General features: G+C 34.2%; 3 protein-coding genes across 6 annotated transcripts in view; 1 reads left to right on the top strand and 2 right to left on the bottom strand.

Moving 5' to 3' along the window:
• Positions 1-2,698, bottom strand: part of LOC144442845 (uncharacterized) — a 28,153-nt gene extending 25,455 nt beyond the window's left edge. For 2 of the 3 annotated variants that reach the window (XM_078132229.1, XM_078132232.1), the window contains exon 1: positions 2,557-2,631. In XM_078132229.1, the coding sequence (XP_077988355.1) occupies positions 2,557-2,562 (6 nt within the window). In that variant the 5' untranslated portion in view covers positions 2,563-2,631. Of the gene's footprint in view, positions 1-2,556 lie in introns of all 3 variants that reach the window. The other variant, XM_078132230.1, reaches the window with a different exon arrangement.
• A 550-nt stretch (positions 2,699-3,248) lies between these two features.
• On the top strand, positions 3,249-15,735 carry LOC144442847 (uncharacterized). 2 transcript variants are annotated; one of them, XM_078132234.1, is made up of 10 exons: positions 3,249-3,374; positions 4,787-4,859; positions 5,285-5,429; positions 6,410-6,591; positions 8,265-8,364; positions 9,063-9,277; positions 9,577-9,794; positions 11,406-11,482; positions 12,075-12,237; positions 12,671-15,735. In XM_078132234.1, exons 1-10 carry the CDS (start codon positions 3,335-3,337, stop codon positions 12,703-12,705), a joined length of 1,248 nt encoding a protein of 415 aa, XP_077988360.1. In that variant the 5' UTR covers positions 3,249-3,334; the 3' UTR covers positions 12,706-15,735. The 2 variants fall into 2 exon arrangements, with proteins under 2 accessions (XP_077988360.1, XP_077988361.1); XM_078132235.1 differs by lacking the exon at positions 3,249-3,374 and having other exon boundaries at positions 4,786-4,871.
• A 1,490-nt stretch (positions 15,736-17,225) lies between these two features.
• LOC144442846 (uncharacterized) lies at positions 17,226-25,567 on the bottom strand. The gene is made up of 11 exons (XM_078132233.1): positions 25,396-25,567; positions 22,264-22,336; positions 21,926-22,064; positions 21,331-21,509; positions 20,708-20,807; positions 20,412-20,519; positions 19,810-19,913; positions 19,263-19,486; positions 18,576-18,652; positions 17,881-18,043; positions 17,226-17,424 (listed from the first exon to the last, which is right to left on the bottom strand). The coding sequence occupies exons 1-11, from the start codon at positions 25,478-25,480 to the stop codon at positions 17,390-17,392; spliced, it is 1,287 nt and encodes a 428-aa protein (XP_077988359.1). The 5' UTR covers positions 25,481-25,567; the 3' UTR covers positions 17,226-17,389.
• Positions 25,568-26,227: the final 660 nt, after the last annotated feature.

Raw genomic sequence — 26,227 nt, 5'->3', positions numbered from 1 at the left:
AAATGACAAACCAATCCATCACTTTTAAGATATTATGACAAATGGTGAGAAACATGTATAAATAGGAAAAAGTCACCTTTACATAAAATTTCAAGTTTCCAAAATATTTCACCAAAATAAAGCATGCAGACAGTGTTAACTCAAGAGAAGGGAGCAGTTTACCTTCATTCCCACGATAGTTTATACTGGACTCCCCACCAAACTTACTAAGTTACAGTCCAATGTATAGAAATCTATACAAATTTTATGTAATTTTCCCCTCTGTTACAGAGGGTTGTCAAAACTTTAATTGTATGTACAAATGTACATATTGGTACACCGTCTTCGTATATTTACATAAAGATGTCACCTTTTTTAAAACCACAATATCATCAAACTATCAAAATTCAATTTCGGTTCTGAAACTTTATTGTCTGAATGAACAAAAACAAATTGTAAGCTATCTATGTAAAGTTGCCATTTTATTAAAACAACAATATTGCATAACAACCAGTGGTAGTTAGGCAACACTGTTTTACCATAAAATTCAATTTTTTGATTATCAACATCAATGTCTGATTTAACATTCAATTTTTCACAAATTATCCCAAAGATATTTTATCTTTCTTTCTCTGTATCATTACTGGTGTATAAGCCTTCACTTATTTACAATTCAAATTCAAAATAAACTTGAAAATACCAAAACATTGCAAGCAGACTATAATTTCTTGTCATCATTTTCGAGGGAAAATATTGACTTAATTTTTACCATAAATCACAGCTGTCATCCGACAGTAATACCTACATGTACATTTGTAATACCATAAACATATGTTGTATGCAAATTACCAACTGAATTAATCCTACAACTAAATATAACCATATGAAATAAGTACTCATAGGTCAGTTTGAGTTTTCGATCTCATTTTATCAATATTTGAACTAAAATGAATGAGCTTCTTCATGAATCTTTATGGCAATGTCAAAACAGAAATATTGAAAGTACTTTATAAGGTATACCTTTAGTACACTCATGACAAACTTAGTTGTAAAATTAATTTATTTATTTGAAATTTGTATCATACAATTACACATAATTTCAGATTAGCCATTTGTATAATTTCTTGTAATGACAGTCATTATAAACAAAAACAAAAATAAAACTAAGAAATAATCAGTTGTGATGTGAAAATATATTACAGAGACATGGTCTGCAACTTGTAAGCATTTTTTTGTCATTTTCATTTCCATATAAAAATGTTACTTATTTTTTACCATCCACCAGCATTTGTCTAAAACCAGCAGCCACTGGCAAAAGTCCTACCATGTAAATAGCTGTGATACTGTGGTCAGATATATAAGAATAAAATGATGTCATTTTATTCATACAGTATGAGAATACAGTATCACAGCAGTTAATACGGTGGGAGTTTTGCCAGTGATTACTTGTCATTAAACAAGTGACAGTGAAGGGTAAACTAGAAGTAACCTTTTATATGGAAACAAAAATGTTGAAAAATACTTACAAGTTGCAGACCACATCCCTTTAATTAAAGCAAGATATTGTAGGGACATATAGTGTGCCCTCTAAGCCAATCTGACACAAATGCACACAATTTCTAGTGATGCACCAACATTTGGTGTTCCCCTATCTCTTACTATGTGGTAACCTGTGTGCTCTCTAAGCCAATTTGACGCGCCACTGATGCACACAATTTCTAGTGATGCACCAAAATTTGGTGTTCCCATAACTCTTATTATGTGGTGACTCACAAGAAATGCCAGTTTTCATCATTTTGACCCACAATAACAAAATTTGACTATCATTAGATGGCACACTGGTTGTCCTACTGCTTTCTAATATTGATTATTTGGGGATACTGGTAAGATTAATGATAATATTGCAGACTTCCGTAGTCAGAGATTATCACAATATCGCAATATCACAGCAGTCAATGAATATCATAATAAAAACTCATTGGTGCAAACTTTCAGTCTAACTTTATAGATTATTCTTCATTTGGCACCAAAAAATACAATTAAAGTAGCTCACCAATATCGTTATTAATTAATATTCATCGCTGTCAGTGTCATCATCATCGTCATCAACATTGATGACCTTATCCTGATTATTGTTAAAGATTCATTTTCTTCTGGGGTTTTTTTTCAAAATGATGAATGTCTACATCAATATCGCCTACTCATGTACGTGGCAGACCAACGTAAGTGTTTTGCAGTCCACCATGTACATAAAACAGGCCCTTATCACCACCATCAAAACCGCTGTCGACATGTCATCCCAGTCAGTGCATGTACTAGTATGATGTAGTGAGGTACTGATAGTGGTATAACTTGTCACTCAATTCTCCCCTCTACTCCGAACTTACTCCAATTGACTATGTAACTACGACACCACTATTTTACCTCTCCCTAAACCGATTATCAACTCGACCCACCTTTATCAACAAAATGTACTTGGGACCTTTTTACACCGACTTTGTGACTAGATGGTCAGGGAACCGGAACCATTGGATCGGGACCATGGATCATGCACTTTGACTAAATGCACATACTCACCGCCATGGTCGAACGTTCGAGATCGTCAAGTTAAGTTTGAATGGTCCTCGCATGTGAAAATGGATTAATACTGACCTGTTCTACCCTGAAATAACAACGCTGTACTCTTTACAAGAAAATCACCAAAACAAACCGAGAAACCTCAAATACAGGAACGTGGACTGAGACTGCGCAGTCACTGACTGTTTCCGGGTGATACCATAAATTCCACAAGGAATTTTGAGGGTAGTAAGTAGGTGTTTGAAATTCACGATATACAGTGATGATTTCATCAAACTTGATTAGAGAGGAAATCAAATAATTGTAATATAAGTTTCGATAAATATGAATAATCAAAACATCAAATCAATTTTGCTATCCACTGATATCATCACATCATAAATGGTTCACCAGAGTGTAAATCAGATATACCCTTTGTGTTTCCGGTTCATTGTTTCTTCGGAATTTTTTACTTGGCCGTTGGTGGCGCTCAGGTGCAACCTCGTTCACAATTTTGCCTAAGTTTTTTAGCAATTTGGTGATTTTTTTTTTCATAATAACAGTTTGAATAATGGCTTGATAAACTTTTTTGTATTTAAAAATTAGTTTGAGTATATATATACAAAATTATGGTGGAATACATAACTATGTATTTCACCCTTACCATATAACTGCAGATTTCTATTATCAACTTAGAAGGTCCAAAAGGGCTCCCGCCATCTTGCACATTTTCTTGTTGGACGACAAGTCCTGGCGATGGTCTGACTGACTCTTGCTTGACAGTCTGATACCTAGTAAAATGCGGTTGAAACGATTCCTTCTACGCTATTACCCACCAGGTATGTCGACCGTTGTTCTATCTTTATGTTTAATGTGTACTTCATGGCCCTTTGAATTCTACTGCAAATTATACATGATGTCTGACATCGTCCAGCCATTTGAGATTTCACCTCAGACGGTCGTTAATGTCAACATCATTGGGTTGTCAAGTATGTTCGAGAATTTCCAAAAAATAGCAAACGATAAAGTCACAAAATTCCACGCGCTTTCTGCAAATGATGTCATTTACCACAGATTCGTGTAATGTACTCAAAAAAATGACCCGAAAAATAAATTACGCAAATCATTCTAAATTATCTGGCTGAAGTGTAGTGACAGTGTACCAGGTAGTTTGACGTGAAACATTTGTTGATTATGAGTGGTGGAGTTGCTTTCCCTTTTCTAGGTAATACTGACTATTACTGTGTGCACAAGGTACGGCTCAATCTAGACTTGCCTGTCCAAATTAACTATTTTGTGGAACATTATTTTAAAACAAATAAAAAGTAAAATCACAAGTAAACTTGTAATTACTAATAAATAGATTTGTACAGTTTAACAGTTATGTGTTTAACATATTTAATCTCATGTATTGTATAGTCAAAGACAAATTGTCTTGAACGGTTAAATACAAAGAGACTCAGTCAGGTAATTATTATTTGTATTATAAATAAACTACTTTGAAAATTTGTGATTCACTTCCAAATAGTTTATTTTACTCTTTGAGTAGAGTTTCATTTGTAAGTTCTATGAACTCAGAGGCCATGAATATTCACTTTCACAAATTGCTTCTCCCTTGATAGTTTGCATTAAAGTGGCCATATGGATGAAGATTGGGGATTTATTTTGGATTTTCAATTTATAAAACAATTTTATCATGGCTTTCTACTTGAAAAATCAATGTGAAATAACATAGACTAATACCTTGTTTGTAACTTATAAATTGCAAAAGATTAATAAATGTGTAAAATCTTTGTTATTGTACATACAATAACAAACTGTTTACACATTCTTTTAGCTTTTTGCAATGTATTGAAATACAAACAAGGACTTGACATATATCATTTCACATTGATTTTTCAAGTAGGATGCCATAAAAAAATTGTTTTATGAATTAAAAATCCAAAATAAATACCCAATCTTCATCCATATGGCCACTTTAAAACACTTTTTGTCAAACAAGTGCATATACATACATGATATGTCAACTGGTAATAAATACAGAAACAATACATGTACCACCACACACCCCAGTGTCTCCAAAAAATGTAGATTTAAATGTCTACAAAAGCTTGGGATTGATTTGCTATATGTATATAAGATTCTTTTCGTGGATAAATTATGCATATTTTTACATGGCTCGGTTTTGTTAGACGATGCATTATGTTTATATAATTAATATTTGAAATTATTTTATGTTCTTTTTTTCCAGGTATTATCTTAGAATATGAACAACATGGCAATATCAAAAATAAATCCATTGATTTACTAGATCTCAAACCAGAGTAAGTATGATAGTAAGATACATTTATACGCAAGATAAATTGTTTGATTTGAAATCAGGCCATTTCTTTTCTTTTTAATTCTCGACAAACCTGTCACTAAATCTACTATTTATGGCAGTTATTGTTCTTTTTCTTTAGTACTTTAGAGCAAATGTGTATGTGGGGCAGATGTCATTTGCTTGTTCATGATTAGCTCTGCAGTTGTCTTCACTGAAGTAGGGAGGGTCATTTTTGTGTTTTTCCCCATGGATCTGCAAATTGCATGGACAAACATACAAAAAAGATCGACACAGGGTAGATAAGTGATGCGCACACTGACCAGAAACATTTCTTTTTTCTTTTTGGCCTAAGAATGCAATCTTTGCAGTAAGAGGTAATTCCTGTGTGTGTATATAAATTGTATCTAACTCTGTTTACTATTTCAGGACCGATGTAGATGCCATGTTAGATGAAATAGTGAGAAAAGAACCCCTTATTACTCCATCCAGACTAGATCAAGTCAGACAGCTCATAGTCAGATTACAGGAAAAACTAGGACAGACAGATGATCATAAATTTTATTTGTTTAAGGTAAATAACAGTTCTGTCTTTATAGTCATTAGTGGACAAATGAGATATATGGAAGTTGAATGGATATCAAAGAGATGCTAGCAATGACTGTCATTGATGGTACCCCACCATAGTCTCTGCTCCATATGGGATGGACAAGTGAAAATGTGTGGAAGGGACATTTTAGGGATTCCAGCAATGACTGTCATTGATGGTACCCCTAGTCTCTGCTCCACACAGGTGTACATGTGAAAATGTGTGTAAGGGAGATTATACTTATAAGTTATAGGGATGCTGTTGATGATGACCCTAATCTCTGCTCCAAACGGTTGGATAAGTAAAAATGAAGTGTGGAAGGGAGATTATAGGGATGCCACCAATGAATGTAACATCATTTATGCAATGCAGGTTTCAGATAATACATTTTAATTATTTACATGTACATATTGATTAATTACATAAAATTTATGTACCATTTATACTGTACAAAATACACAGTGGAGACAAGTAACATACAATTTACTCCAAAACAGACTGCAAGTGGTGTATATTAACACTTGGTATCCACTATCACTTAGCCTATACACTTTGCTACCTGACTCAACACAATGTTGAACCCAGATAGTCAAGTCTCTGGGTAACTGTCAATTTGCTACAATCGTAACATATTATAGCAATTCTCGGTACCTGCAATAGCATTTTACTTCATGCTAGAGGGTCAAAATAGAACAAGAAGGTTGACTTATACTCACGTGTGCCTATAGTAATGCAAGTGAAGCATGTCGAGCGGAAGTTGTTGTGTCGACTAAGAAATTGAATGTTCTGTTTTATGATGCGCCAAGGCAGTAATGTTCTATTTCAGGTACCGAGAATTGCAAACGTAGCAGTGGTGTCTTTTATATAAAGATAGCAATACTGAGGTCAATAAATTCAACAAAAACTGTGATAAGTAATTAGAAATGAAAATTACATTATGGTGACTGTTCTTTCTCTTCTTTCAGGTGCTTCGTGCTCACATTCTACCCCTTACCAATGTAGCTTTTAATAAATCAGGTTCCATGTTTATAACTGGTAGTTATGATAGAACTTGTAAAGTATGGGAGACAGCATCAGGAGAGGAACTTCACACACTGGAAGGACACAGAAATGTTGTCTATGCTATAGCATTTAATAATCCATATGGGTAAGTACAGCTATTGTGAAATCAAATACAGGACTTCTGAACACTAAAAAATGGAAGAAAAGAAAATTCTCATAAAACCGATGTTCAAATTTTAGATTGTAAGAAATTTATCTAGAGTAGATTTGTTCATAAATGATATGAATTTCAATAACTTCCTCTTGGTTGAAATTTCTAGATCAGTAGAACAGATTTCGGCAAAGTGTGTCCAGGAATGCTGGTCGCTGGTTGACATACAACTTCTAAATTTGTATTTATATGCTGCACTAGCTTTTCGTGAAATTGGATATAGTTGTAATTTAATAGAGTATTTTTCCAAATTGAGCCTGTTAATTCTATTTATAGATTAATTATTATCAACACCCTGAAAGTTGTGTGTCACGGTATCCACTTCAAAGAGGTGGCAAACGTGGTGTCACTTAAACTTTGTGACAAAGCAATCATGGCACCACTGAAGGCAGAGATATCTAGTATCAGTGTGTAGGAGTATGATCTACATGTAGAACAGTGATTGTTAAAGTGGCCATATGGATGAGAATTTGGTATTTATTTTGGATTTTTATTCGATAAAACAACTTCACTATGTTTTTCTACTTGAAAAAATAATGTGAAATAACATATACCAAGTCCATGTTCATAACTCAATACATTGCAAAAAGATGGAAAAAGTGTAAAAAGTGTGTTTTTGTACGTACAATAACAAACATTTTAGACATTATTTAATGTTTTGCAGTTAATTGAGTTATGAACATAGACTTGGTATATGCTCTTTCGCATTATTTTTTCAAGTATAAAAACATACTGGAGCTGTTTTGTCAAATAAAAAAACAAAATAAATACCAAATTCTCATCCATATGGCCACTTTAATGTTACTGAGGTTCACCTCAGAAATCAATAAAAAAAAATATTTGGGACATTGTGTAGAAAAACACACACAAAGACTAAAAAAACTTCATTCTTTTAAATTCAATGAGAGCAAATATTGCCAAAGGCCAAATAAACAGAATAGTATAGATACAATTAAACCTGACCTTACCTAGGTTTTCTCTACTTATCCTAAACTTTTTATGATGTAGTTAGAGAAATAGCTCAAATATGGCATGCAAAGAAGAAATTAAAAGAAAAGAACTCAAAATATACAATTGTATTTTTGTAATGCCCCAAGAAATAGAAATTAGCGAATTAAATACCAACAATAACAATTTTGTAATAAAAGTCTTATTGAGTTTTTTGACTCGACCTAAAAACCATTCAAATTATTCTGCCATTTGCCAACAAATGACTGACCATAAAATAACTTAAATTAGGAAGCATAAGGCCAAAAAAATAGAATTCTCTCTGGTCAGGACATTTTGTCTAAAGTGGTGTGATGACGCGAATTTTATTTTTTTATTTTTTTTTATTAACCTATCAATCAATCTACTATTTATGGCAGTTACTGTTCTTTTTATTTAGTACTTTTGAGCAAGTGTGTATGTCGGGCAGATGTCATTTGCTTGCTCATGATTGGCTCTGTAGTTGTCATAGGGAGGGTTATTTTTGTGTTCCCTCCCCCACCCCCCAGATGGGCAGACTGCATGAGTATTTAAGTGATGCACAATACTTTTCTTGTTTTTGTCCTAATTGAGTATGGATGATTCATTATTGAAACATTTTGATATTTCTTTATTTGCAGTGACAAGATAGCAACTGGTTCATTTGACAAAACTTGTAAACTTTGGAGTTCAGAAACTGGAAAATGTTACCACACATTTAGAGGACACACAGCTGAAATAGTAAGTGGGATCTAATATCTCATGTATCATTTCCAGAATTCAGAGTAGAGATCATCCGAGCTCATATCCAAAATATCAGTGTACAATGTATTAGTTTTTCATTCAGGAAATCTTTATAAGTGTTAAGCATTAGGGTAGTGACCTTTGAAGTACTATTAAACTGAAATGTGTTTTAAATTCTGGCATTCCATAAATGTCTTTTAAGTAAATGATCAGCTTAAAAACCATAACTTTCTAGGAAGGATTGCATAATGGCACACAAGCTCAAAAAACAAACTTTGTTTGTTTAGTGAGGGGAGGGGGTCTGGCATGAATATGATTTACTAGATAGACACAAACTAAAACTATTGGATACAACAGTGATAAGCTATTGAATGGCTGTTGGTTTAATTACCATCTCAGTAGGGTCGGCATCTCTGAAAACTAGTTCATTTAGAGTTCCATTGCAGTGCTCTTTTGATACTTCCAATGTTTACTCTATCTTGATCACAGGGTGATTAGAATTGCACGGCAGAGGAACCGCTATCACCCACTTGTGTGATCTACCACAATGAAGAACAATAGATTTAGTTTTGCATCTATATAGAAAACTGAAGGTTGGATTACCAGTGTTGTATTTCAGAATCCATGAAAAGCATGTACATTAAATTTTGTACTTATACCATCATACCATAAACTTATTTTTTCTTGCCTTTCAGGTTTGTATATCATTCAATCCACAAAGTACCTTGGTAGCAACAGGCAGTATGGACACTACGGCCAAATTATGGGATGTACAGACGGGTGCTGAAATGTGTTCACTCAATGGACATTCTGCTGAAATTATTTCTCTATCTTTTAATACAACTGGTGATCAGATTATAACAGGATCATTTGACCATACAGTGTCAGTCTGGGATGTCAGAAGTGGAAGGTGAGAGGTCATCACAGGGGTTCAGTGGGGAGGGGTGGGTCTGATTGTACTTTAGGTCAACATGAGAAAAAATTAACAAAAATTTAGATTTTTAAATTTGATTGAATTTTTAGTTATACACTATTGTTAAACATAAGAAAAATAACAAAATTCAAATATGTAAGTTTGATTGAAATCAAGATCATGAAAAAAAATAGCAAAATTCAATTGTATCAATTTCATTGTAATCACAGTCAGGAAAATATAACAAAATTCAAATTATGTAAATTTGATTGAAATCAAAATCAATTTGATTGTAGGCGGATCCATACGTTAATTGGTCACCGTGGTGAAATCAGCAGTGCACAGTTTAACTATGACTGTTCACTGATAGCTACTGGATCTATGGACAAGACTTGTAAGATATGGGATACTAACCAAGGACAGTGTATTGGTACGCTGAGAGGACACGAAGATGAAATATTAGATGTAGTGTTTGACTATACAGGCCAGTATGTTGCTACAGCATCTGCTGATAGTAAGTTCCATCCATTTTTCATCAAAAGATCATTGGGTGCAACCTTCCATCTCTTAATGAGTTTTACAACGAGTAAAGAAAAGAGCTCAGTCAATTGTAAAAGATTATTTCCATCCAGCATGTAATTTATGGGCTCAGGCTCTAAGGTTCTAATCGCACATTGTTTAGCTTTTACCCAACTGTAGTCTACACTCTTAATGAATTAAATTAAGTTCTGTGTTAACGCACCAATCTCATGTTAGGAGTCACTACACAATATTGTTTTTGTAAATTTTTCATTACTCACAAAATCAATGCACATTTACCTTAATTAGATATGTACCAGTGTGTGTGTTTGTGCGTGCATGCGTGCGTGCGTGCGTGCGTGCGTGCGTGTGTGTGTGTGTGTGTGTGTGTGTGTGTGTGTGTGTGTGTGTGTGTATATATGTATATATACATACAGTATCAAGCAAGATACACTGGAGCCGTTACACAGTGTTTCACACTGTTGCGATCATCCCATGAAATGTAAATACACCACTCTACATACATATGTATTGAGCACTGCTTACTCCAGCATAGACATTTTACATATACTGAGTTTATATGTGTGTGTGTGTGTGTGTGTGTGTGACAATAAAACATTATATATATTATATTAAAGCTGCACTATCTACAACTGGAGTGTTTTATGAAATTGTGTAGTTAGATTTAATGATTTACTCATAATATCGGACACCAGTATTAAACAGTATTAAATCACATATGGGTTAATCTATTTATGTAACTGTTCATGCAATATATCAATTTAAATTGATTTGCGGGTCCACACACAACAATAAATACCCCCATGCAATTCACAATTTCAACCTGTTGCTGTACTACTTATCTATAGATAAAATTGACCTCTAACTAACATGTATTGGTATTTTAACAATTTTCTGTAAATATATCGATGTTGTCTAGTTACATCTAGAGCAGCTTTAATATTTTCACCTTTGTTTTTGATATAGGAGATAGTAGCAAACATACCTATGATAATTATATATGGTTCAGTGGTCATGTAATATAATGTACAATATTTTACCCATAACTCCCTCTGATTGTACTGTCACACATTCATGTAAGCTTCCCCAATCCAGACAAATCTCACCAATATAGTGTTTTATGAAAACATTTTTGTCATTTTCAAATCATACTTTTGTCACTGATAAGTTTCTGAATACCCATTTTGATGACTTCAAATATTAATTATATTTTGTAGAAGGAGATAGACATTTTATGAATTTTTACAACCTCTATTGACAGGTACAGCTAGAGTTTATAATGCTAACACTTCTCACTATCTCTATTGACAGGTACAGTGCTAACACTTCTCACTATCTCTATTGACAGGTATAGCGCTAACACTTCTCACTATCTCTATTGAAAGGTACAGTTAGAGTTTATAATGCTAACACTTCTCACTATCTCTATTGACAGGTACAGCTAGAGTTTATAATGCTAACACTTCTCACTATCTCTATTGACAGGTACAGCTAGAGTTTATAATGCTAACACTTCTCACTATCTCTATTGACAGGTACAGCTAGAGTTTATAATGCTAACACTTCTCACTATCTCTATTGACAGGTACAGCTAGAGTTTATAATGCTGTAACACACAATTGTATAGCCAAACTAGAAGGACATGAAGGAGAAATTTCAAAAGTAAGTATTAGACCACCAGTACTCATGTAACGTGAATAGAAATTGCATGTGTACATCACTGTGTTCGTCCCAGAACATGAAATTTGGTACAATGGACAATATACTGTATATAGGAAATGATGATTGTCGGTGAACTTTAAGGTTTTCTACTAATTGAAGCGCTCCCTATGTCATTTTTGATCTGGAGTCCATAATTTCTATAAATGTGCAAGCCAACTGTGCCCTCTAATGAAAGACAAATTTATTTGTTGAAGGATAAAAATGATTTTAAAAAAAAACACTGCAGGTTGCTTGTGTTATTACACAGTAAGTGATAGGGGTCAAAAATTTGCTGTGTATAGTAGTGTGTCAAATTAGCTTAGAGATCACACTGTTCAAGCCATAGTATATGTATATCATTTCCAGCTTGTAACAGCAATTAAGTGATTTATGTAGAACTAAGATATCTTTGTTTCCATGCCCCAATCGCAAATTAGAAACATTCTCTCAATTACTGTTCCTCATACACCTTTATTTAGTACCCAGGGGATATTCTGCTAAAAATAACTCGAGATTAATTATTTTCTCTCATTTCACCTGTTTCTCATTCCAGCTTACATTTAACCCTCAAGGCAGTAAGTTACTTACAGCAAGTGCAGACAAAACAGCCAGACTGTGGAACCCCCTGACTGGTGAATGTTTGCAAGTTTTAGAAGGTCATACTGATGAAATCTTTAGTTGTGCATTCAATTATGAAGGGAAAACTATTATTACAGGTAAGAGGAAATCAGAACATCAGTTCTGTGTATACTCTGTCAAGTAGTCTTTATACATTATGTGCCGATAGATATCGTAGTATGTGATTTGCTAAGTGTTATGTGTTTTAGAACCCTGTTATTTGAGAGACAGAGAGGATGAGATATATATAGAGAGAGAGAGAGAGAGAGTGAGAGAGAGAGAGAGAGAGAGAGAGAGAGAGAGAGAGAGAGAGAGAGAGAGAGCGTGCATCCATTTCACACAATATGAAATAACATTTCAATATTTAATAATGATGTCTTCCCATAATGTTTCTGTGATTGCATTCACCAACTTCATTCATCCTAATTAAAAATACATGCAGTGCAAATTTCTCCAAATTCTTTACAATTATGGTTATTATGCCATAAATTACAAAATTAAGTTACAATTTTTTATTTCTGTACATTTCAGGAAGTAAAGATAATACATGCAGAATATGGCAATGAAAATGACGTCGAACTCCCACCGAAATTCAGACTGCATCGACCAACATCACTATCTTGTTCGTTTGTGTATTAGCATTGTTGCCATGGTCACTTGCGGCATTGTAGTGTCCCGTGGAAAAGAAACAATTTATTTTCATCTGAGACCAGTAATGGTCAGAAAAAGTGAAAAGTCAGCTAGGTTTGCTCACAGTCATTAGAATGAAATAGGTTTTCTCATTGGCTGATCAGTAGTGTTTTATGATTGGATGGATGCCACAAGCCAATAAGGATACTCCTTGTATATACATAAAGATTGTATAGATGTTTGCAGTCTTTTGAATGGAACCTGGTTTCTGATTGGCTGATAAATAGTATTATATTGTTGGGAGGGTACCACAAGCCAATGGGGATACTCCTTGAATACATACATACGTTGTATAGATTTTTGCAGATAGGGATACTGAACCAGAGTATACATGAGAACAAGCATAAGAATTTGCATATTCTATGTCCAGTTTCATAATATTATTATTTCAAGTCCATGAATTCAGCATTTAGAGGGAATATTATTGCAATAGACATTACAATGTCAAGGCCATGTGTGCCAACTTTGCATGTTATAACCTTTCAACCATATTTCTAATTTGAGTTCATAATTTTGATGAATTTCGATGATTTATACTGTACTAAGCTGCGTTAGCATGTAGGGAGAATAACATTGCAAAAGACATTATGACAAGGCCATTTGTGCCAATTATGCATGTTATAAACTTACAACCATATTTCTAATCTGAGTCCTTAATTTCGATGAATTTTAATGAATTATACTGTACTGAGCTGTGTTAGCGCCCTCACAGTCCAAGTAAAAGCACATTTCATAGCAGGGTAACACATGTCAAACACTTTGATGAAAATGGCATTGTACAAGTGTTACAAATGTCTAATACTGTAACAGTGGAGTTGTACCTAAATTTGCCATACCTTATCACCACATGTTGTGTAATAGTACAAAGTACTGTGAATTATACTGGTCTGGTGTTTTGGTTGAGGTGTGGAAACACAGGTAGCTGGGGGATGGTGGAGTGGAGGGGGGTGCAGATCTTGTAAAATTTGCAATGGTTTGTGTGTGTTCAAACACCAAACCTGCGAACTATTGTCATGGCTTGAATTTTACTTGTATGCTTAGTAGTCCTATTTAGACGTAACCATTGAACTGAGCCAACTACAATTTTCTAATAATTTCTATCATTCAAGCAGACTACCACCTCACAAATCTGGTAGTCAAGATACAATGTTTAGTCGTTTATATTCCATGAACTTCTGCTTATTTCAAGGCTTGGTTTTACAAAGCATTAGCTAGGAAACTGTCACTCTTTTTAAGCAGTAAAGAATAGTTACGTTTATGAATCAGAGTACAGGTACATCCAAGGTATTTTATGGTTCCTAAAAACAAACATTTTTCAAAACACAAAGTATTGAAATTTCCAAAGACTTCTGTGTCCAAGAAGAGTTTCATTATGACTCGAAACTTGAATGTACTCATTTATGATAATGAAACAAAAACATTCCCTAGAGAAAGATGTGAAGTGCTGATATAAAAAAAAATAAACATTCAGAAAAGTTTGAATTCAGCATCAAGTCTTTTTGATAGTCAGCTGGCTTTAACTTTTTTTTATTTTTTTTGGAGAAATCTTCTCTTGTGAGTGTTTTTATTGTTTTGTGTCCACTTGCATAAACTCGTGTAAATTTACACCATATTGGTATTTCTTATTGTAAGATAGACAAACTATTCTTTGGTTTTCTTGTGTCCTGTAACATGTTGTTTTTTGTGAGAGAAGTTAGAGAAAAAAGACATGGATGGAAATGGTATTACTTTTCAATGGTTTTGTTGACTTGTTAATGTTATAGCCATGGGGTGTTTAGTCTGTGAAAATCATGGAGTTTTAGGCACATCGACCACATGGGCAATTGCTGGTTGGAAGTCTAGACTCTCCCCTCCCCCTCCTCCTCAGAGGAAGAACATTTATTATCTCATAGTGCTATGAACACTGAGCAGTCGCTGATTGGAAGTTTAGACTCCTCCCTCCTAGATTTAGATTTGCGCCTATCTTAAACCGAAGGTTCCATTACCATTATAACTGGTAACGCACAAATACATTGTCACTAATATTATTGAAGGCATGGATGTGGATAGATATTGGAGCCTCCTCTAGTCCAAAATAGACAGCCGTAACTTAATTACGTTAGATGCATGAAGTTTAACCCTTTCATGACTTGGTATCTGTAACCCTATGTAATTACATAATTCATCAACATGTATAGGCTGTCAAGCTTAAAGGGTTTACTTCCATTTTAGACAGCCAAATGCAAAAATTTGATCCAAAGTTTGTGAATTGTGAAGTCATTCAGTAAACAAAACAAGTCATTTGTTGTTTAAAATATAAAAGCAAGTAAGGTACAGAGATTTTCAGAGTGTGGTTTTTTTACCAGAAGAAAGAAGTCAAAATTTGTGTAAATAGTTTGATGGGTAAAATAAGAATTATGTAATGTGTTGAGTGCAAAATGTACAAGTCTTGTGTGTGTCATCCCTAATTCACTAGTAATGGAATGATCTAGGCAATGCAGGTAGCTAGGGATGTACCATTATGCAAGGAAATATGGGTTGACCCGTTTGTGTTCTATATCTGTTTCATTGGCAATGGAATGGTCTAACAAGAGCATTCCATTATCAGATGAAGGTGAGATGAAAATTTTCAGGGTCAAACTATATTTCTATCAAAAATGGAATGATCCAAGTTGGCAGTCAAGCCATGCAAACAAATGACAACATTCTATGTTATGATGAAATGGGGATGAAAAGTTTTGTATTTCACCCCTATTCCTGAGACAATGGAATGTCCTATTAATACAAGTAGCTAGGGCCATTTCATTTAGCAAGGAAATAGGGGTGGATATTTGATGTTTTGTTGTTGTCACAGTGTGAAGACCTCTCAGTACACTAAATGTCTGCTTATATCTGTTTGCTATGTACTTAAAACTAGAACATTTGTATAGACATTTTTGCAATATAAAAATAAAATTTTCTTTCCTAAGGTTATGGTCTCTGACTCTGTTAGTTATTTTAACATGTGTGCCTTGTGGAACTTTTTAGGGTGGTAACATTGGTGTCGACAAGCCGAAATAGACACAGACTCAGGGATGATCGCAAAATGTCTGAGATGCAAAATATATTAAGAGGTCTTTCTCTGGAAGTTCCAGTAATCTTGAAGTTACACAGGATACACACTTCATGTTGACATGCCCACACAGGTGATATACAACACATAGAGATGTGTTTCAATCACACGTTAAAATACCAATACAGTATAATCTAGGAGAGATTTTCAATCTACTACGTGGTTATAATCATGTTTTAATTAATGATTTCCCCCGTGACTAAAGATACAAGAAAAAATAAATAAAAACAATTTAGGATAAAGAATGCATATATTTAATTCGTAATATGATATTTTACAAGAGTTTCAAAAATTCTGTGTAGTATAACATAAAATACTGCAATTTTGTGATGTAAATTATGAAAGTCACACAGACAAGGTTTTAGGATAAAACAACAATATTCACAGATAAATAGTGACAAGTTTAGATCTGTCACTTTTACAAATTACAACAAGGTATCTACATCAAATAGTGTATGTTTATGATTGCGTACATTTAGTCAGGTTTCTTCGAAAAGTTCAAACTGTTCCCGTCCCATATTAATTACTGAAACTTGCTTTTGTAAGGTGTCACTTTTGAACCTCAGCCAGGATTTACAGACCAAATATGTTCATCAGCTGCATGTGTTTATAACACACAAATAGTTTGAAATTTGTTAGCGTTGAGCTTTCGATCTGTCTTGGTCTACGATCCTCATCAGAATAACAAATTTGATAGTTACAGCTGACCACTAGGTGGCAGTATCCTCATCAGAATGAATGACAAATTCCATAGTTACAGCTGACCACGAGGTGATCAACATGCAACAGAGATGGGGGTATCGAACTACATAACATCTACAATCGGCTGATTATATATACCGCCACCTAGTGGTCAGCTGTATCTATGGAATTTGTCATTCTAATGAGGAAGTTGTTGACCAAGACAGAATGAATGAAAGCTCAATGCTAAAAAACTTTGAACTGCTTGCATGTTATAACTTTTGTAAATCATTCAAATATACAAATGTTTTTCATGGCCTGGGTCAATTTCAAATTCCTTGTCTGATCTACTAATATGAAAATATAAATAACTTCATTGCCTATACATATATATAGTGTGGACCTGAAATCCTCATCATTTGCAATGTAACAGCAAACATAATACCCCCATGGGACACACAGACAGGAAAAACAGTGCCCCCACAGTCAATTGTACAAAGGACAATTCTATTTTGGTACATAAGTGTACTAAAGATATTAAAGAAAACAACAATGAAATAGGCTAAAGTATAAAGTATATAAGTAAAATAATGTTCTTGATTAAATATTTTTACGTGAGTTAAAGATACATACAGAGAACAATTATAATCTAAATTTTGATTGCATTTTAAATCTAAATTGTTCTTTCATGTACATTCTATACTTGTAAGTTTTGAGTGATAGATTGTTCCAATGCTATAAGTTCTACACTGAGATGTCTTGTTCAATGCTCCCCTTGCATAGACATCCTATTGCCATACAATACAGGTACCATCTTGACTGCCTGGTGAGAAAACAGAATTACCCATGATTCAATGATAATGTTATGAATAATTATGCAAATGTATTCTAATGTGTAGATATTTAGATAAGGGGTAGGTGGGTTGCTTGTTTTGATTGGTTAGTTGGTTGGTTGGTGTGTGTGTGTGTGTGTGTGTGTATGGGGGGGGGGGGCAGGTGGGTGGGTTGGTTGGTTGGTTGGTTGGTTGGTTGGTTGGTAAATTAGTACACAGTTAAAATTGACTAAAATCTTTCTTGTAATACAAATGTACATGCATGTTAATGTTGAGCAAACTTAGCTAGTTATGGGCAGGTGTGAACATACATGTATGTCAACAGTGATGGAAGAGACAAAAACATTAATATTAACTGCATGAACTAGTTAACCTCAAAATTGGTGGTTGAAGAAATAAAGTTTGAGTCCATATTGTTAGAATAACAACAGCAATCATGTTCTTACCTGTAACGATACAATCTCCAATGTAGTTAAATTTACAACATGTGACTTCATCTGTATGCCCTTCCATTACTTGTAATGACTCCCCACTTTGTGCATTCCAAAGCCTTACAGTCTTATCTTTACTGGCTGTAAGTAGCTTGTCACCCTGGGGGTTGAAAACCATCTACAGAACAGCAAAATGAGAAATCAGTGGGAAACTAAACAATAAAAGATCAAAATAAACATCAAAGTGGCCAATAACATTAATTAGTTACTCGTAATTATTACTTCTAAAAACATATCATTTTATTATACAATTGTACTGTGTTGATATAGTCATGTAAAGCAAGTATACATGTATATGTATAGTACATCCCTACCCTGGCCATCACTTTGTGTGGTGCAGATCGACTTATTTGTACCATTCATGTTAAGGTATATGGTATCTGGGGAGCTACTCCCCATATTTGAGTATACGTATATGTGCCAAACTTTGGGGTGCATTTTCTAGCCCTTTGGTCTAAAATGGGGTCTGTTGGTTTTTTTGAGCTGAAGAGTCTAAAATGGGATCCACTCTGCACTATTTCCAATTTTATTTTGCTTGGTCTAAACTGTGGTCCATTGACATTTACCACATAACTGTGCCATGTCCCAAAATGAGCTGCCAACTGGTATCCCCCCCCCTCACCCCCCCCCCTCCCCCGGATATGACATACCTGTGTTATGTCTCCTTCATGTCCTTTGAGTTCACAAACTACTTCCTGTGTTTCTGTCTTGTATACCTTAGCAGAACCTACCAATTAAAATAATAAAAACATTGTTATATCTCAAACATTTTAAGAATAACATCATTTTCTTTTATTCCCAAGTCTATGATCATTTTTCACTAACATTTGTGATCCATGGAAGTACAAGAATGTTCTGGAGGGGATATTTCTATATATGTATTAATTTTTAGTAAATAATTCTATAATATTAATTTGAATGATGGAATTAAAGTACATGTACACCTATTCTTTTACATTTACTAGTATGGGTTCTCAAAACGGTTCTTTGTCAAAAAGTGTTAAAAAATCATTCTGTAAGAAAAAATTTTAATGTCAATCTTAATCTCAAATCAAAGGTTTTGTCATCGATTTCGATTCAAAATTATAAAAATGTAGTTTAATGTATATCTTCTCTTTATTAAAGAAATCAACTTCAATTCTTTCATCTTTTACTGCAATTTTACAAGAAATTGTCTCTGTGAAAATTGTGAAAAAGTTTGGGGGGTTTTTTCACCAATTTCAATGGATATGATTTCCTAGTAGTTTTGCACCTCAACCAGGGCTATTTTTTTAAGATTTTTGATTTCATAGCTTTCATGAACTATTTAACAGTACCTTCTTCACTTCTGAACTTACCACCTTGTAGAGCTACGGCAAGATGTTGACCTTTGGGGTCAAAGGTCATGTCATCAATGTCATTCTCCATCGTCATGGTAGCAGTACATTCTATGGACTCAGTAGAGTTGTAGTCCCATAATTTACAAGTTTTGTCCTTTGATGCACTTGCAATAATTTTACCATCAGGACTCAAAATCACAAATGATACTTCACCTTCATGTCCACTCAGGGTATGGAGACGACTGTTACAAGAACCAAATAAAAAAAAGTTTAATTTTGTATAAAAATAACAATTGTAAGAGACAAAAAAATGCTATATATACAATGATTTTTTAATCAATATAAAGATGCGAAGCTATTTTGTTTGTTATTTGTAAAAAAAATTAAAATCTTGTAAATTTTCATTAAAAATGAGATTTTTAGATCTAAATTTAAAAATGATACATGACTTACATGTAATTTGTAATACACACTTTAATTACTTCATAAAGTGCATCATTTCTCCCACCCGCCCTACCCTTTTTATTTTCTTCATTTGTGTGTAGCCATGGCAACAAACACTTACTTGCTTGTCTTCACTTCATATATTGCTAGACCATCATGAGAACTGGTGATCAGGTGATCACCAATGAGGTTAAAGGTCAAGGAAACTACTGGACCTGTATGACCCTGAAATAAAAAAAAAATGGAAAATCACATAAAAAGTTGTAATTTGATTTTTAGAGATGGATGGCTGAATGGATGGATGAATGGATGGATGGATGTATGGATGGATTGGATGAGATGGATTGGATGAGATGGATTGGATGAGATGGATGGATGGATGAATGGATGGATGGATGAATGGATGGACGGATGGATGAACGGATGGATGGATGGATGGATGGATGGATGGATGAATGGATGGATGGATGGATGAATGGATGGATGGATGGATGAATGGATGGATGGATGGATGAATGGATGAATGGATAGGATGAGATGGATTTGTGTGCAAAGATTGATTTAAATTATGAGGCAAACTCTGACATTTGCCCGACAAACTTGTGCAAATAGAGAGAGAGGCACTGCCAATAGTGTTGTAGCACAACTGCACGAGACATTATAATCAATTTATATATTGTTTAATTGATATAAACCAAGATTTTAAGATTTTAATTTACTCACTGTTAATGTGTGAATTTCTTTACCACTTTGCACATTCCACAGTTTAGCAGTGTTGTCATGACTACCTGTAGCCAATACATTACTGGAGGGATTAAATAACATACACGTCTGAAGGGAGATAAGTCAACATGACAATTGAATAAATTATGAATGGTATAAAAATGTGTAATTTGTTGATTTACATACATAGCAAATATAAACCATAACTACATATTACATATGTATTTCATTGAAAAACGAATTTTGCTTGAATTTTCACTTTGTGTGGTGACTACATAATACTACATGATACTCACAATAATATCTTTATGTCCTTTCAGGGTATGCTCACATTTACCAGTTTCCGTGTTCCAAAGTTTACAGGTGTTGTCATGGGAACCAGTGGCAAGTTTATCTCTGTATTAAAACAAATTGAGATAAGGAAGACTGTACTGTTTGCAGTAAAAGTTTGACACACTAGCTGTGACTTGAATATTATTTTCTTGATCAGAAAAACCAACAATACATTCAACGAAAATTGTTAAAATACTAATAATTACATGTACAGTACGTATAAAAGGGCAGGAAATGAAGTCATTTTCATAAATTATATGTTCTGGCGAGTCATTTCACGCTTTCACATCACCTACAATTACTTGTGATTTCATAAAAACATCAAGTTGATGTTGTGCCTTTATAGGGTATCTTTGCGGTGGGCTATTGCATCATGGGAGTCAGCAGAAATAATGTATTCATGGTTGCACACTGAATATTCATGAGTCCTGAGTGCATATACCCTTCAGTATAAAACTGAAGGGCATTATATATGCCCTCATTTCCATGTAGTGCAAATTTAATACAAGCAAAAATGAATAATACATTTCAGATATGTGATCATTAATATATGTTACAGTTACTTATGCACATACATATAACTTACCCACTTTTACTAAGTGCAATAACACTAACTATATCCCCATGTCCTTCCAGATTATGTAGTTCCTCTCCTGTTTTCAGATTCCATATTTTACATGTTTTATCTGAACTGCTACTGACAAATTTATCACCATTCTTTGCCACGGCAACACAGGTCACTTTGTCACTGTGCCCCTTAACTTCCTGTTTATTTGAAGAAAATGATACATTTATGACTAAAAGTAGCAATTAAAGTAGAAATATGTCACCTTGGGGACGAATTTCATTGAAAACCAAAGTTCCAAATAAAAGGACGGTACTTATATTTTACCCTTCACTATCACTTGTCTAACAACCAGCAGCCACGAGCAAAACTCCTACCATATAAACTGCTGTGATACTGTAGTCTAATATACATATAAGACTAAAATGACTTCATATAGTATGAGAATACAGTATCACAGCAGTTGATATGATGGGAGGTTTATCAGTGACTACTAGTCATTAAACAAGTGACAGTGAAGGGTAAAATATAAGTAACATTTTATCAGGAAACAAAAAATGATGAAAAATACTTAAAAGTTGCAGACAGTCTTCCTTTTATTCAAAATGAAGCTCACCTTGAAAATACTAAAGTTACTGTTATTATTTTTAGCAACCTGTAGTCTAGCCAGATTTAGTCTGAGTTCAGCTTTCCGTGATGGCGTAATTAATTTATCTGTTTTTGCTAGATCATCTGCTGTCTTGTCCAAGTCAGTCCTGAAATATCAATCAATCAATCAATCAATCAATCAATCAATAAGTGAATTAATCAATCAATACAATAATGTAAACATCCCTGTTAGTGTGCTGGTGAATGCAAGATGGTTATCTCAAATTGTGTGCAGTTCTTCAATTATTCTTACGTACCAAGTTCAACAACTATATCTTTCACGCCAGTCAGATTGATAAAACTTACTCATTATTTATCTCTGGCAGTTCAAGTTCTTTTGTTTTCTCATTTTTGTCCTGTTCATATTCAAGGGAAATGCCTGAAAAGAAGAAAAAAGAATCGATGAAGTGTAAAAGATGTTATGTTCTTAAAAACAAATATGGGGCACTGTCTCTAATGTTATAGTCTTTGATGATTACAATTGTTTCCAGACTTCAAACAGGAAATTGAGAATACAGCGCCCTCACTCAAATTGAGGGTATCATCACGTCATAGTACTGTTTCTTAAGAGCTTTGTCCCTTGGTATTCTGTAGAAGTGTAAATCAGGGATGTTTTTCGTATTGTTCAGATATTGAGGAAAGCAGCATTGCTCTATGATTAACCAAGTAACCTATACCATGTATACCCCCAAGGTACATACAGACAGGAAGTAGAGCGCCACCATGGCAAATTTTGGAAAGGCCTATTGAATTGAATTAAATCTTTATTCACCTATAGCAAAAATGAAGGTTGGGAGGCTAGAAAATAATTACAGATTAACTTATCTAGTCTAGCCACTCAAAATTTACAATACTTGAATTTTTTGAAAAATATATGAGACAATTTATGTTGTAGAAAAAATATAGCTGTACACACAACAATAGAAGCACAAACGAACAATGTGGTTAGCAGGTAAAGCTTGAATTACATGCCCCCAACTTTCAATTATCAGTTAATAGTACCTGACCCTCAGCAAATACTACATTGCCTTTGTTTAGTATACAAAAGTGAATATATTCCCAAGAGTATATACAGAAGAAATTGAAAGTACATCATACATAGCTCTAAGCAGTGTAAACTGGCACTGTGCATCGCTATACATACAATACACATATACAATCTGAGGTAACCCCAAATTGAAAACTGAACAAAATATTTGAGTGAGGTGTTTGTTGTCTGTAAAGGACGTTTTATTTTAGCTATTCCAACAATGATTATTTTGAAAAGTAAAGTGCCCAAGTGTAAACATATAGTGTTTTTATTTTGGGTTTTTTTTTCTCTCCATTTTATAAGCTTAGCCAATGAAATAAGGTTGAGTGGAGATTAACAATTGTAATGTATTTCACAGTTAGTCATTTGACTCCCGTCTCTATCCCACCCCTGTTATGTATTAGTTTGAAAGCCTTTTTTACCTTAGTTCAAATACTTTACTTAGGGTACTCTAGTATAATGTTAATAATAATGATCATACCTTCAAAAGCGTTATGTGAAAACATATTTTAGTGTGTTCAGTTATGTTTGTAGCACATGATAACATAGAAGGGCTGTCCTTAATATTCCCCAATGCTGAACTATATCATTGAACATCAGTTTTGATTTTTCCAATAACTTAAGTATTCCTTAGCTATATGTTCATTTCAGTAGAACCACAGACAAGTACTTGTAGAACACACCATGTATACCCATAGGGTAAAGAAAGAATAATCAGTTTTTTTCTCATGAATTTCTGGATTTCCGATATTATTTTCTCTATATTTCAAATAAAGATTTAAATATTGCCACCAAAATTATTGTTTCCTCTCACTGTTTTTTTTTCCTATTTCCTCCTTCATCACTGTCTTATCAGAGTTTACAAACATTGCGGTTAATTAGTAGATTGCTAATCCTAGAACAAACTCAAGGGCTAATTGTCCAATTAACACATTACAAAGTGAGTGTAAACATCTACTGATCCGACTAATGGTTATGGTTGCAATATTTAAAACGTCAGTTGAAATATAGATAACATATAATATTAGAAATCCGGAAAATTGCGAGAACAAAATTGATTATTTGTCCTTTACCCTGTGATGTACCTTTTGCTATGCAATAAAAATCATGTATACCTAATGGATATATAGTATTTCATACAATACAACGGAATTTCGTAGTTCAACACACTGTGGCATGAAATGTTTAACATTTCATGAAGAAAAAGAGACTTGTAGACAAATGAACATAGATTATGTATGTCTATGTTGTTCTATTTATTATACATGAACAAACTGAAAAGAAGATCGTCCCTCCGTAAGTAATAGCCCCCCCCCTCTATTGTCTATGGTTTAACCCAATTCTTTTGAAAACAACGAAGCGTAAATATTGAGTGTAGACGCTGTCATTGTTATATTGTATTAAATTCATGTATGATGTTTTACCGTCTAGTCGATAAGTCTGACTAGCTATCTGGGTAGTGAGTCTATGGTCTAGCTTTAAACTACACATTTTATTTCTGGTAAAAACTCGATACAGGAGACCGATTTTGTTATAAATTATGTACAATAATGATATCATATGAATGTACACACATCAGTTGCCAGGCGTCAATATCAACTGACTTGGTAATTGATAGATGCGAGGTTGCCACTGTAAACCGTACCTTTTTATCGAAGGTATTTTGTTTATGTTACATGGAGCAAGGGTCCAACTAATCAATAGTTCATTATTAACACATAAACCTAAAAATAATAAACACAGTAAGGCGCGATAACATTACTAGCAATATATCATCTACCCACTCTACGCTAGCCACATCTCGAGTTTGTGAGTGTGTGTGCAAAGACATGGTTGTTCGATGGACCTTGTAAAGCGGTTTGTGAGTCCGGCGTAAGCTTGCTATATAAAATATTCAGTTGTGCCCGGAACCTAACGGACAGGTCCGCTTGTGATCCATCTGTTTGTCCCTGAATCTAACTGTAGACAGTTATATATAACAGTATACTGTTCGTACGTCTACATATTTGCTATCCGAAACTTAAAAACGGTACCTTCGACAACAGAGGTGAACCGGGTACATATCAGAACTTTGAATGCAAAATAAACCGACCGATTCAACAGGTGGCCGTCATGGTTCATCGGTATGTTTAATCATGGATGTATTAGGAGAGACTAATCGTTTGTAAGTTCACTGTTCTGTCGTTATGCCATGCTGTTGCCATAGTTACACACAACAGGCTACCCAATTACATGTAAACACATTGCCTTTCTCTGATAGAATATAGTGGTATTTTAATTTTAATAAGTCTGCAAACATCACGCTGAAAACAAAATATTTGATGAACGGTTACTTCAATTGAAAAAGTGCCGCCTAACATTACACAGGTGTTCTATCGATGGATATCATGTTATAATAACGTTTTTACCTTGAGGTTCGTATTCCACGATGAATCTCTTCAGCTTTTTGTAACCAATAAACCTGGCGCATTTTTTGTCTGAGTCTGACATCATACCGGAGAGATTTCACGTTGTACAGGTAGTTACGGATCGATAACAATGACCTAAAATGCCGGCCAGTCACCGTATGTATCACGTAGCTGTAGAGTGTAGGGCAGATGACGTAAGTCTAACATACTGATGGTGCTCCTCTGGTGCTCCCGATGAACGCTCGCTGCAAATGTTATGAGCATGGGTATCCCTAAGTCGGGGTAGAATGTTAACGTTACTTTCCCTTACTAGGAAAGCCATTTGTTGCAGGACCTTGTCGATCTGTCGCTGCTGCCGCTCGTTAAGTTGTCATTAGGTGACGATCTGTTGCTATGCAACAAGAATTACAATACGTTTTGTTATAAATATTTGAAATGGTAACTGTGGAGAATATTCTTTTCCTACAACACTTCACTTGCATATTCGGAAAATATATCGGCCCCGCTTAAGTCTATGCATCGTTTACTCAACCTGTGGAACTCTAGAGGGCTAACTTTGATTGGTAAGATTCAAATCATAAAGTCACTTATCATCCCAAAGTTTCTGTATATTTTTAATCTCATCCAAGTCAAGAAAAGGGATATTAAGATTTTAAATAGTCATATTCACCGTTTCATATGGAAAGGTCCGGATAGAATTAGTAGAAACACATTGATTGGTGATATTAATGAAGGGGGGTTAGGTATGATTGATATTTTTGCTTTGTACAAGGCCTTCAGAGTAACTTGGCTAAGTAGATACCATGTTGATGATTTCAAACACCCATGGAAA

Source organism: Glandiceps talaboti, chromosome 11 (genome assembly GCF_964340395.1).
Source record: "Glandiceps talaboti chromosome 11, keGlaTala1.1, whole genome shotgun sequence".
Classification (NCBI taxonomy): Eukaryota; Metazoa; Hemichordata; class Enteropneusta; family Spengelidae; genus Glandiceps; species Glandiceps talaboti.
Note: the sequence above shows the minus strand (reverse complement) of the source record. Positions and strands in the feature narration are given on the sequence as shown.

What these genes read in the sequence shown, in the direction of transcription:
- LOC144442847 (XM_078132234.1), top strand. Translation starts at nt 3,335, where the DNA reads ATGCGGTTGAAACGATTCCTTCTACGCTATTACCCACCAG. An exon ending in TCTACGCTATTACCCACCAG is followed by an intron (nt 3,375 to 4,786) that starts GTATGTCGACCG and finishes CTTTTTTTCCAG; the next exon opens with GTATTATCTTAGAATATGAA. An exon ending in ATAAATTTTATTTGTTTAAG is followed by an intron (nt 5,430 to 6,409) that starts GTAAATAACAGT and finishes CTCTTCTTTCAG; the next exon opens with GTGCTTCGTGCTCACATTCT.
- LOC144442846 (XM_078132233.1), bottom strand. Translation starts at nt 25,480, where the DNA reads ATGATGTCAGACTCAGACAAAAAATGCGCCAGGTTTATTGGTTACAAA. An exon ending in GTAACTTTAGTATTTTCAAG is followed by an intron (nt 21,510 to 21,925) that starts GTGAGCTTCATT and finishes TCAAATAAACAG; the next exon opens with GAAGTTAAGGGGCACAGTGA. An exon ending in TGCCGTAGCTCTACAAGGTG is followed by an intron (nt 18,653 to 19,262) that starts GTAAGTTCAGAA and finishes TTTAATTGGTAG; the next exon opens with GTTCTGCTAAGGTATACAAG.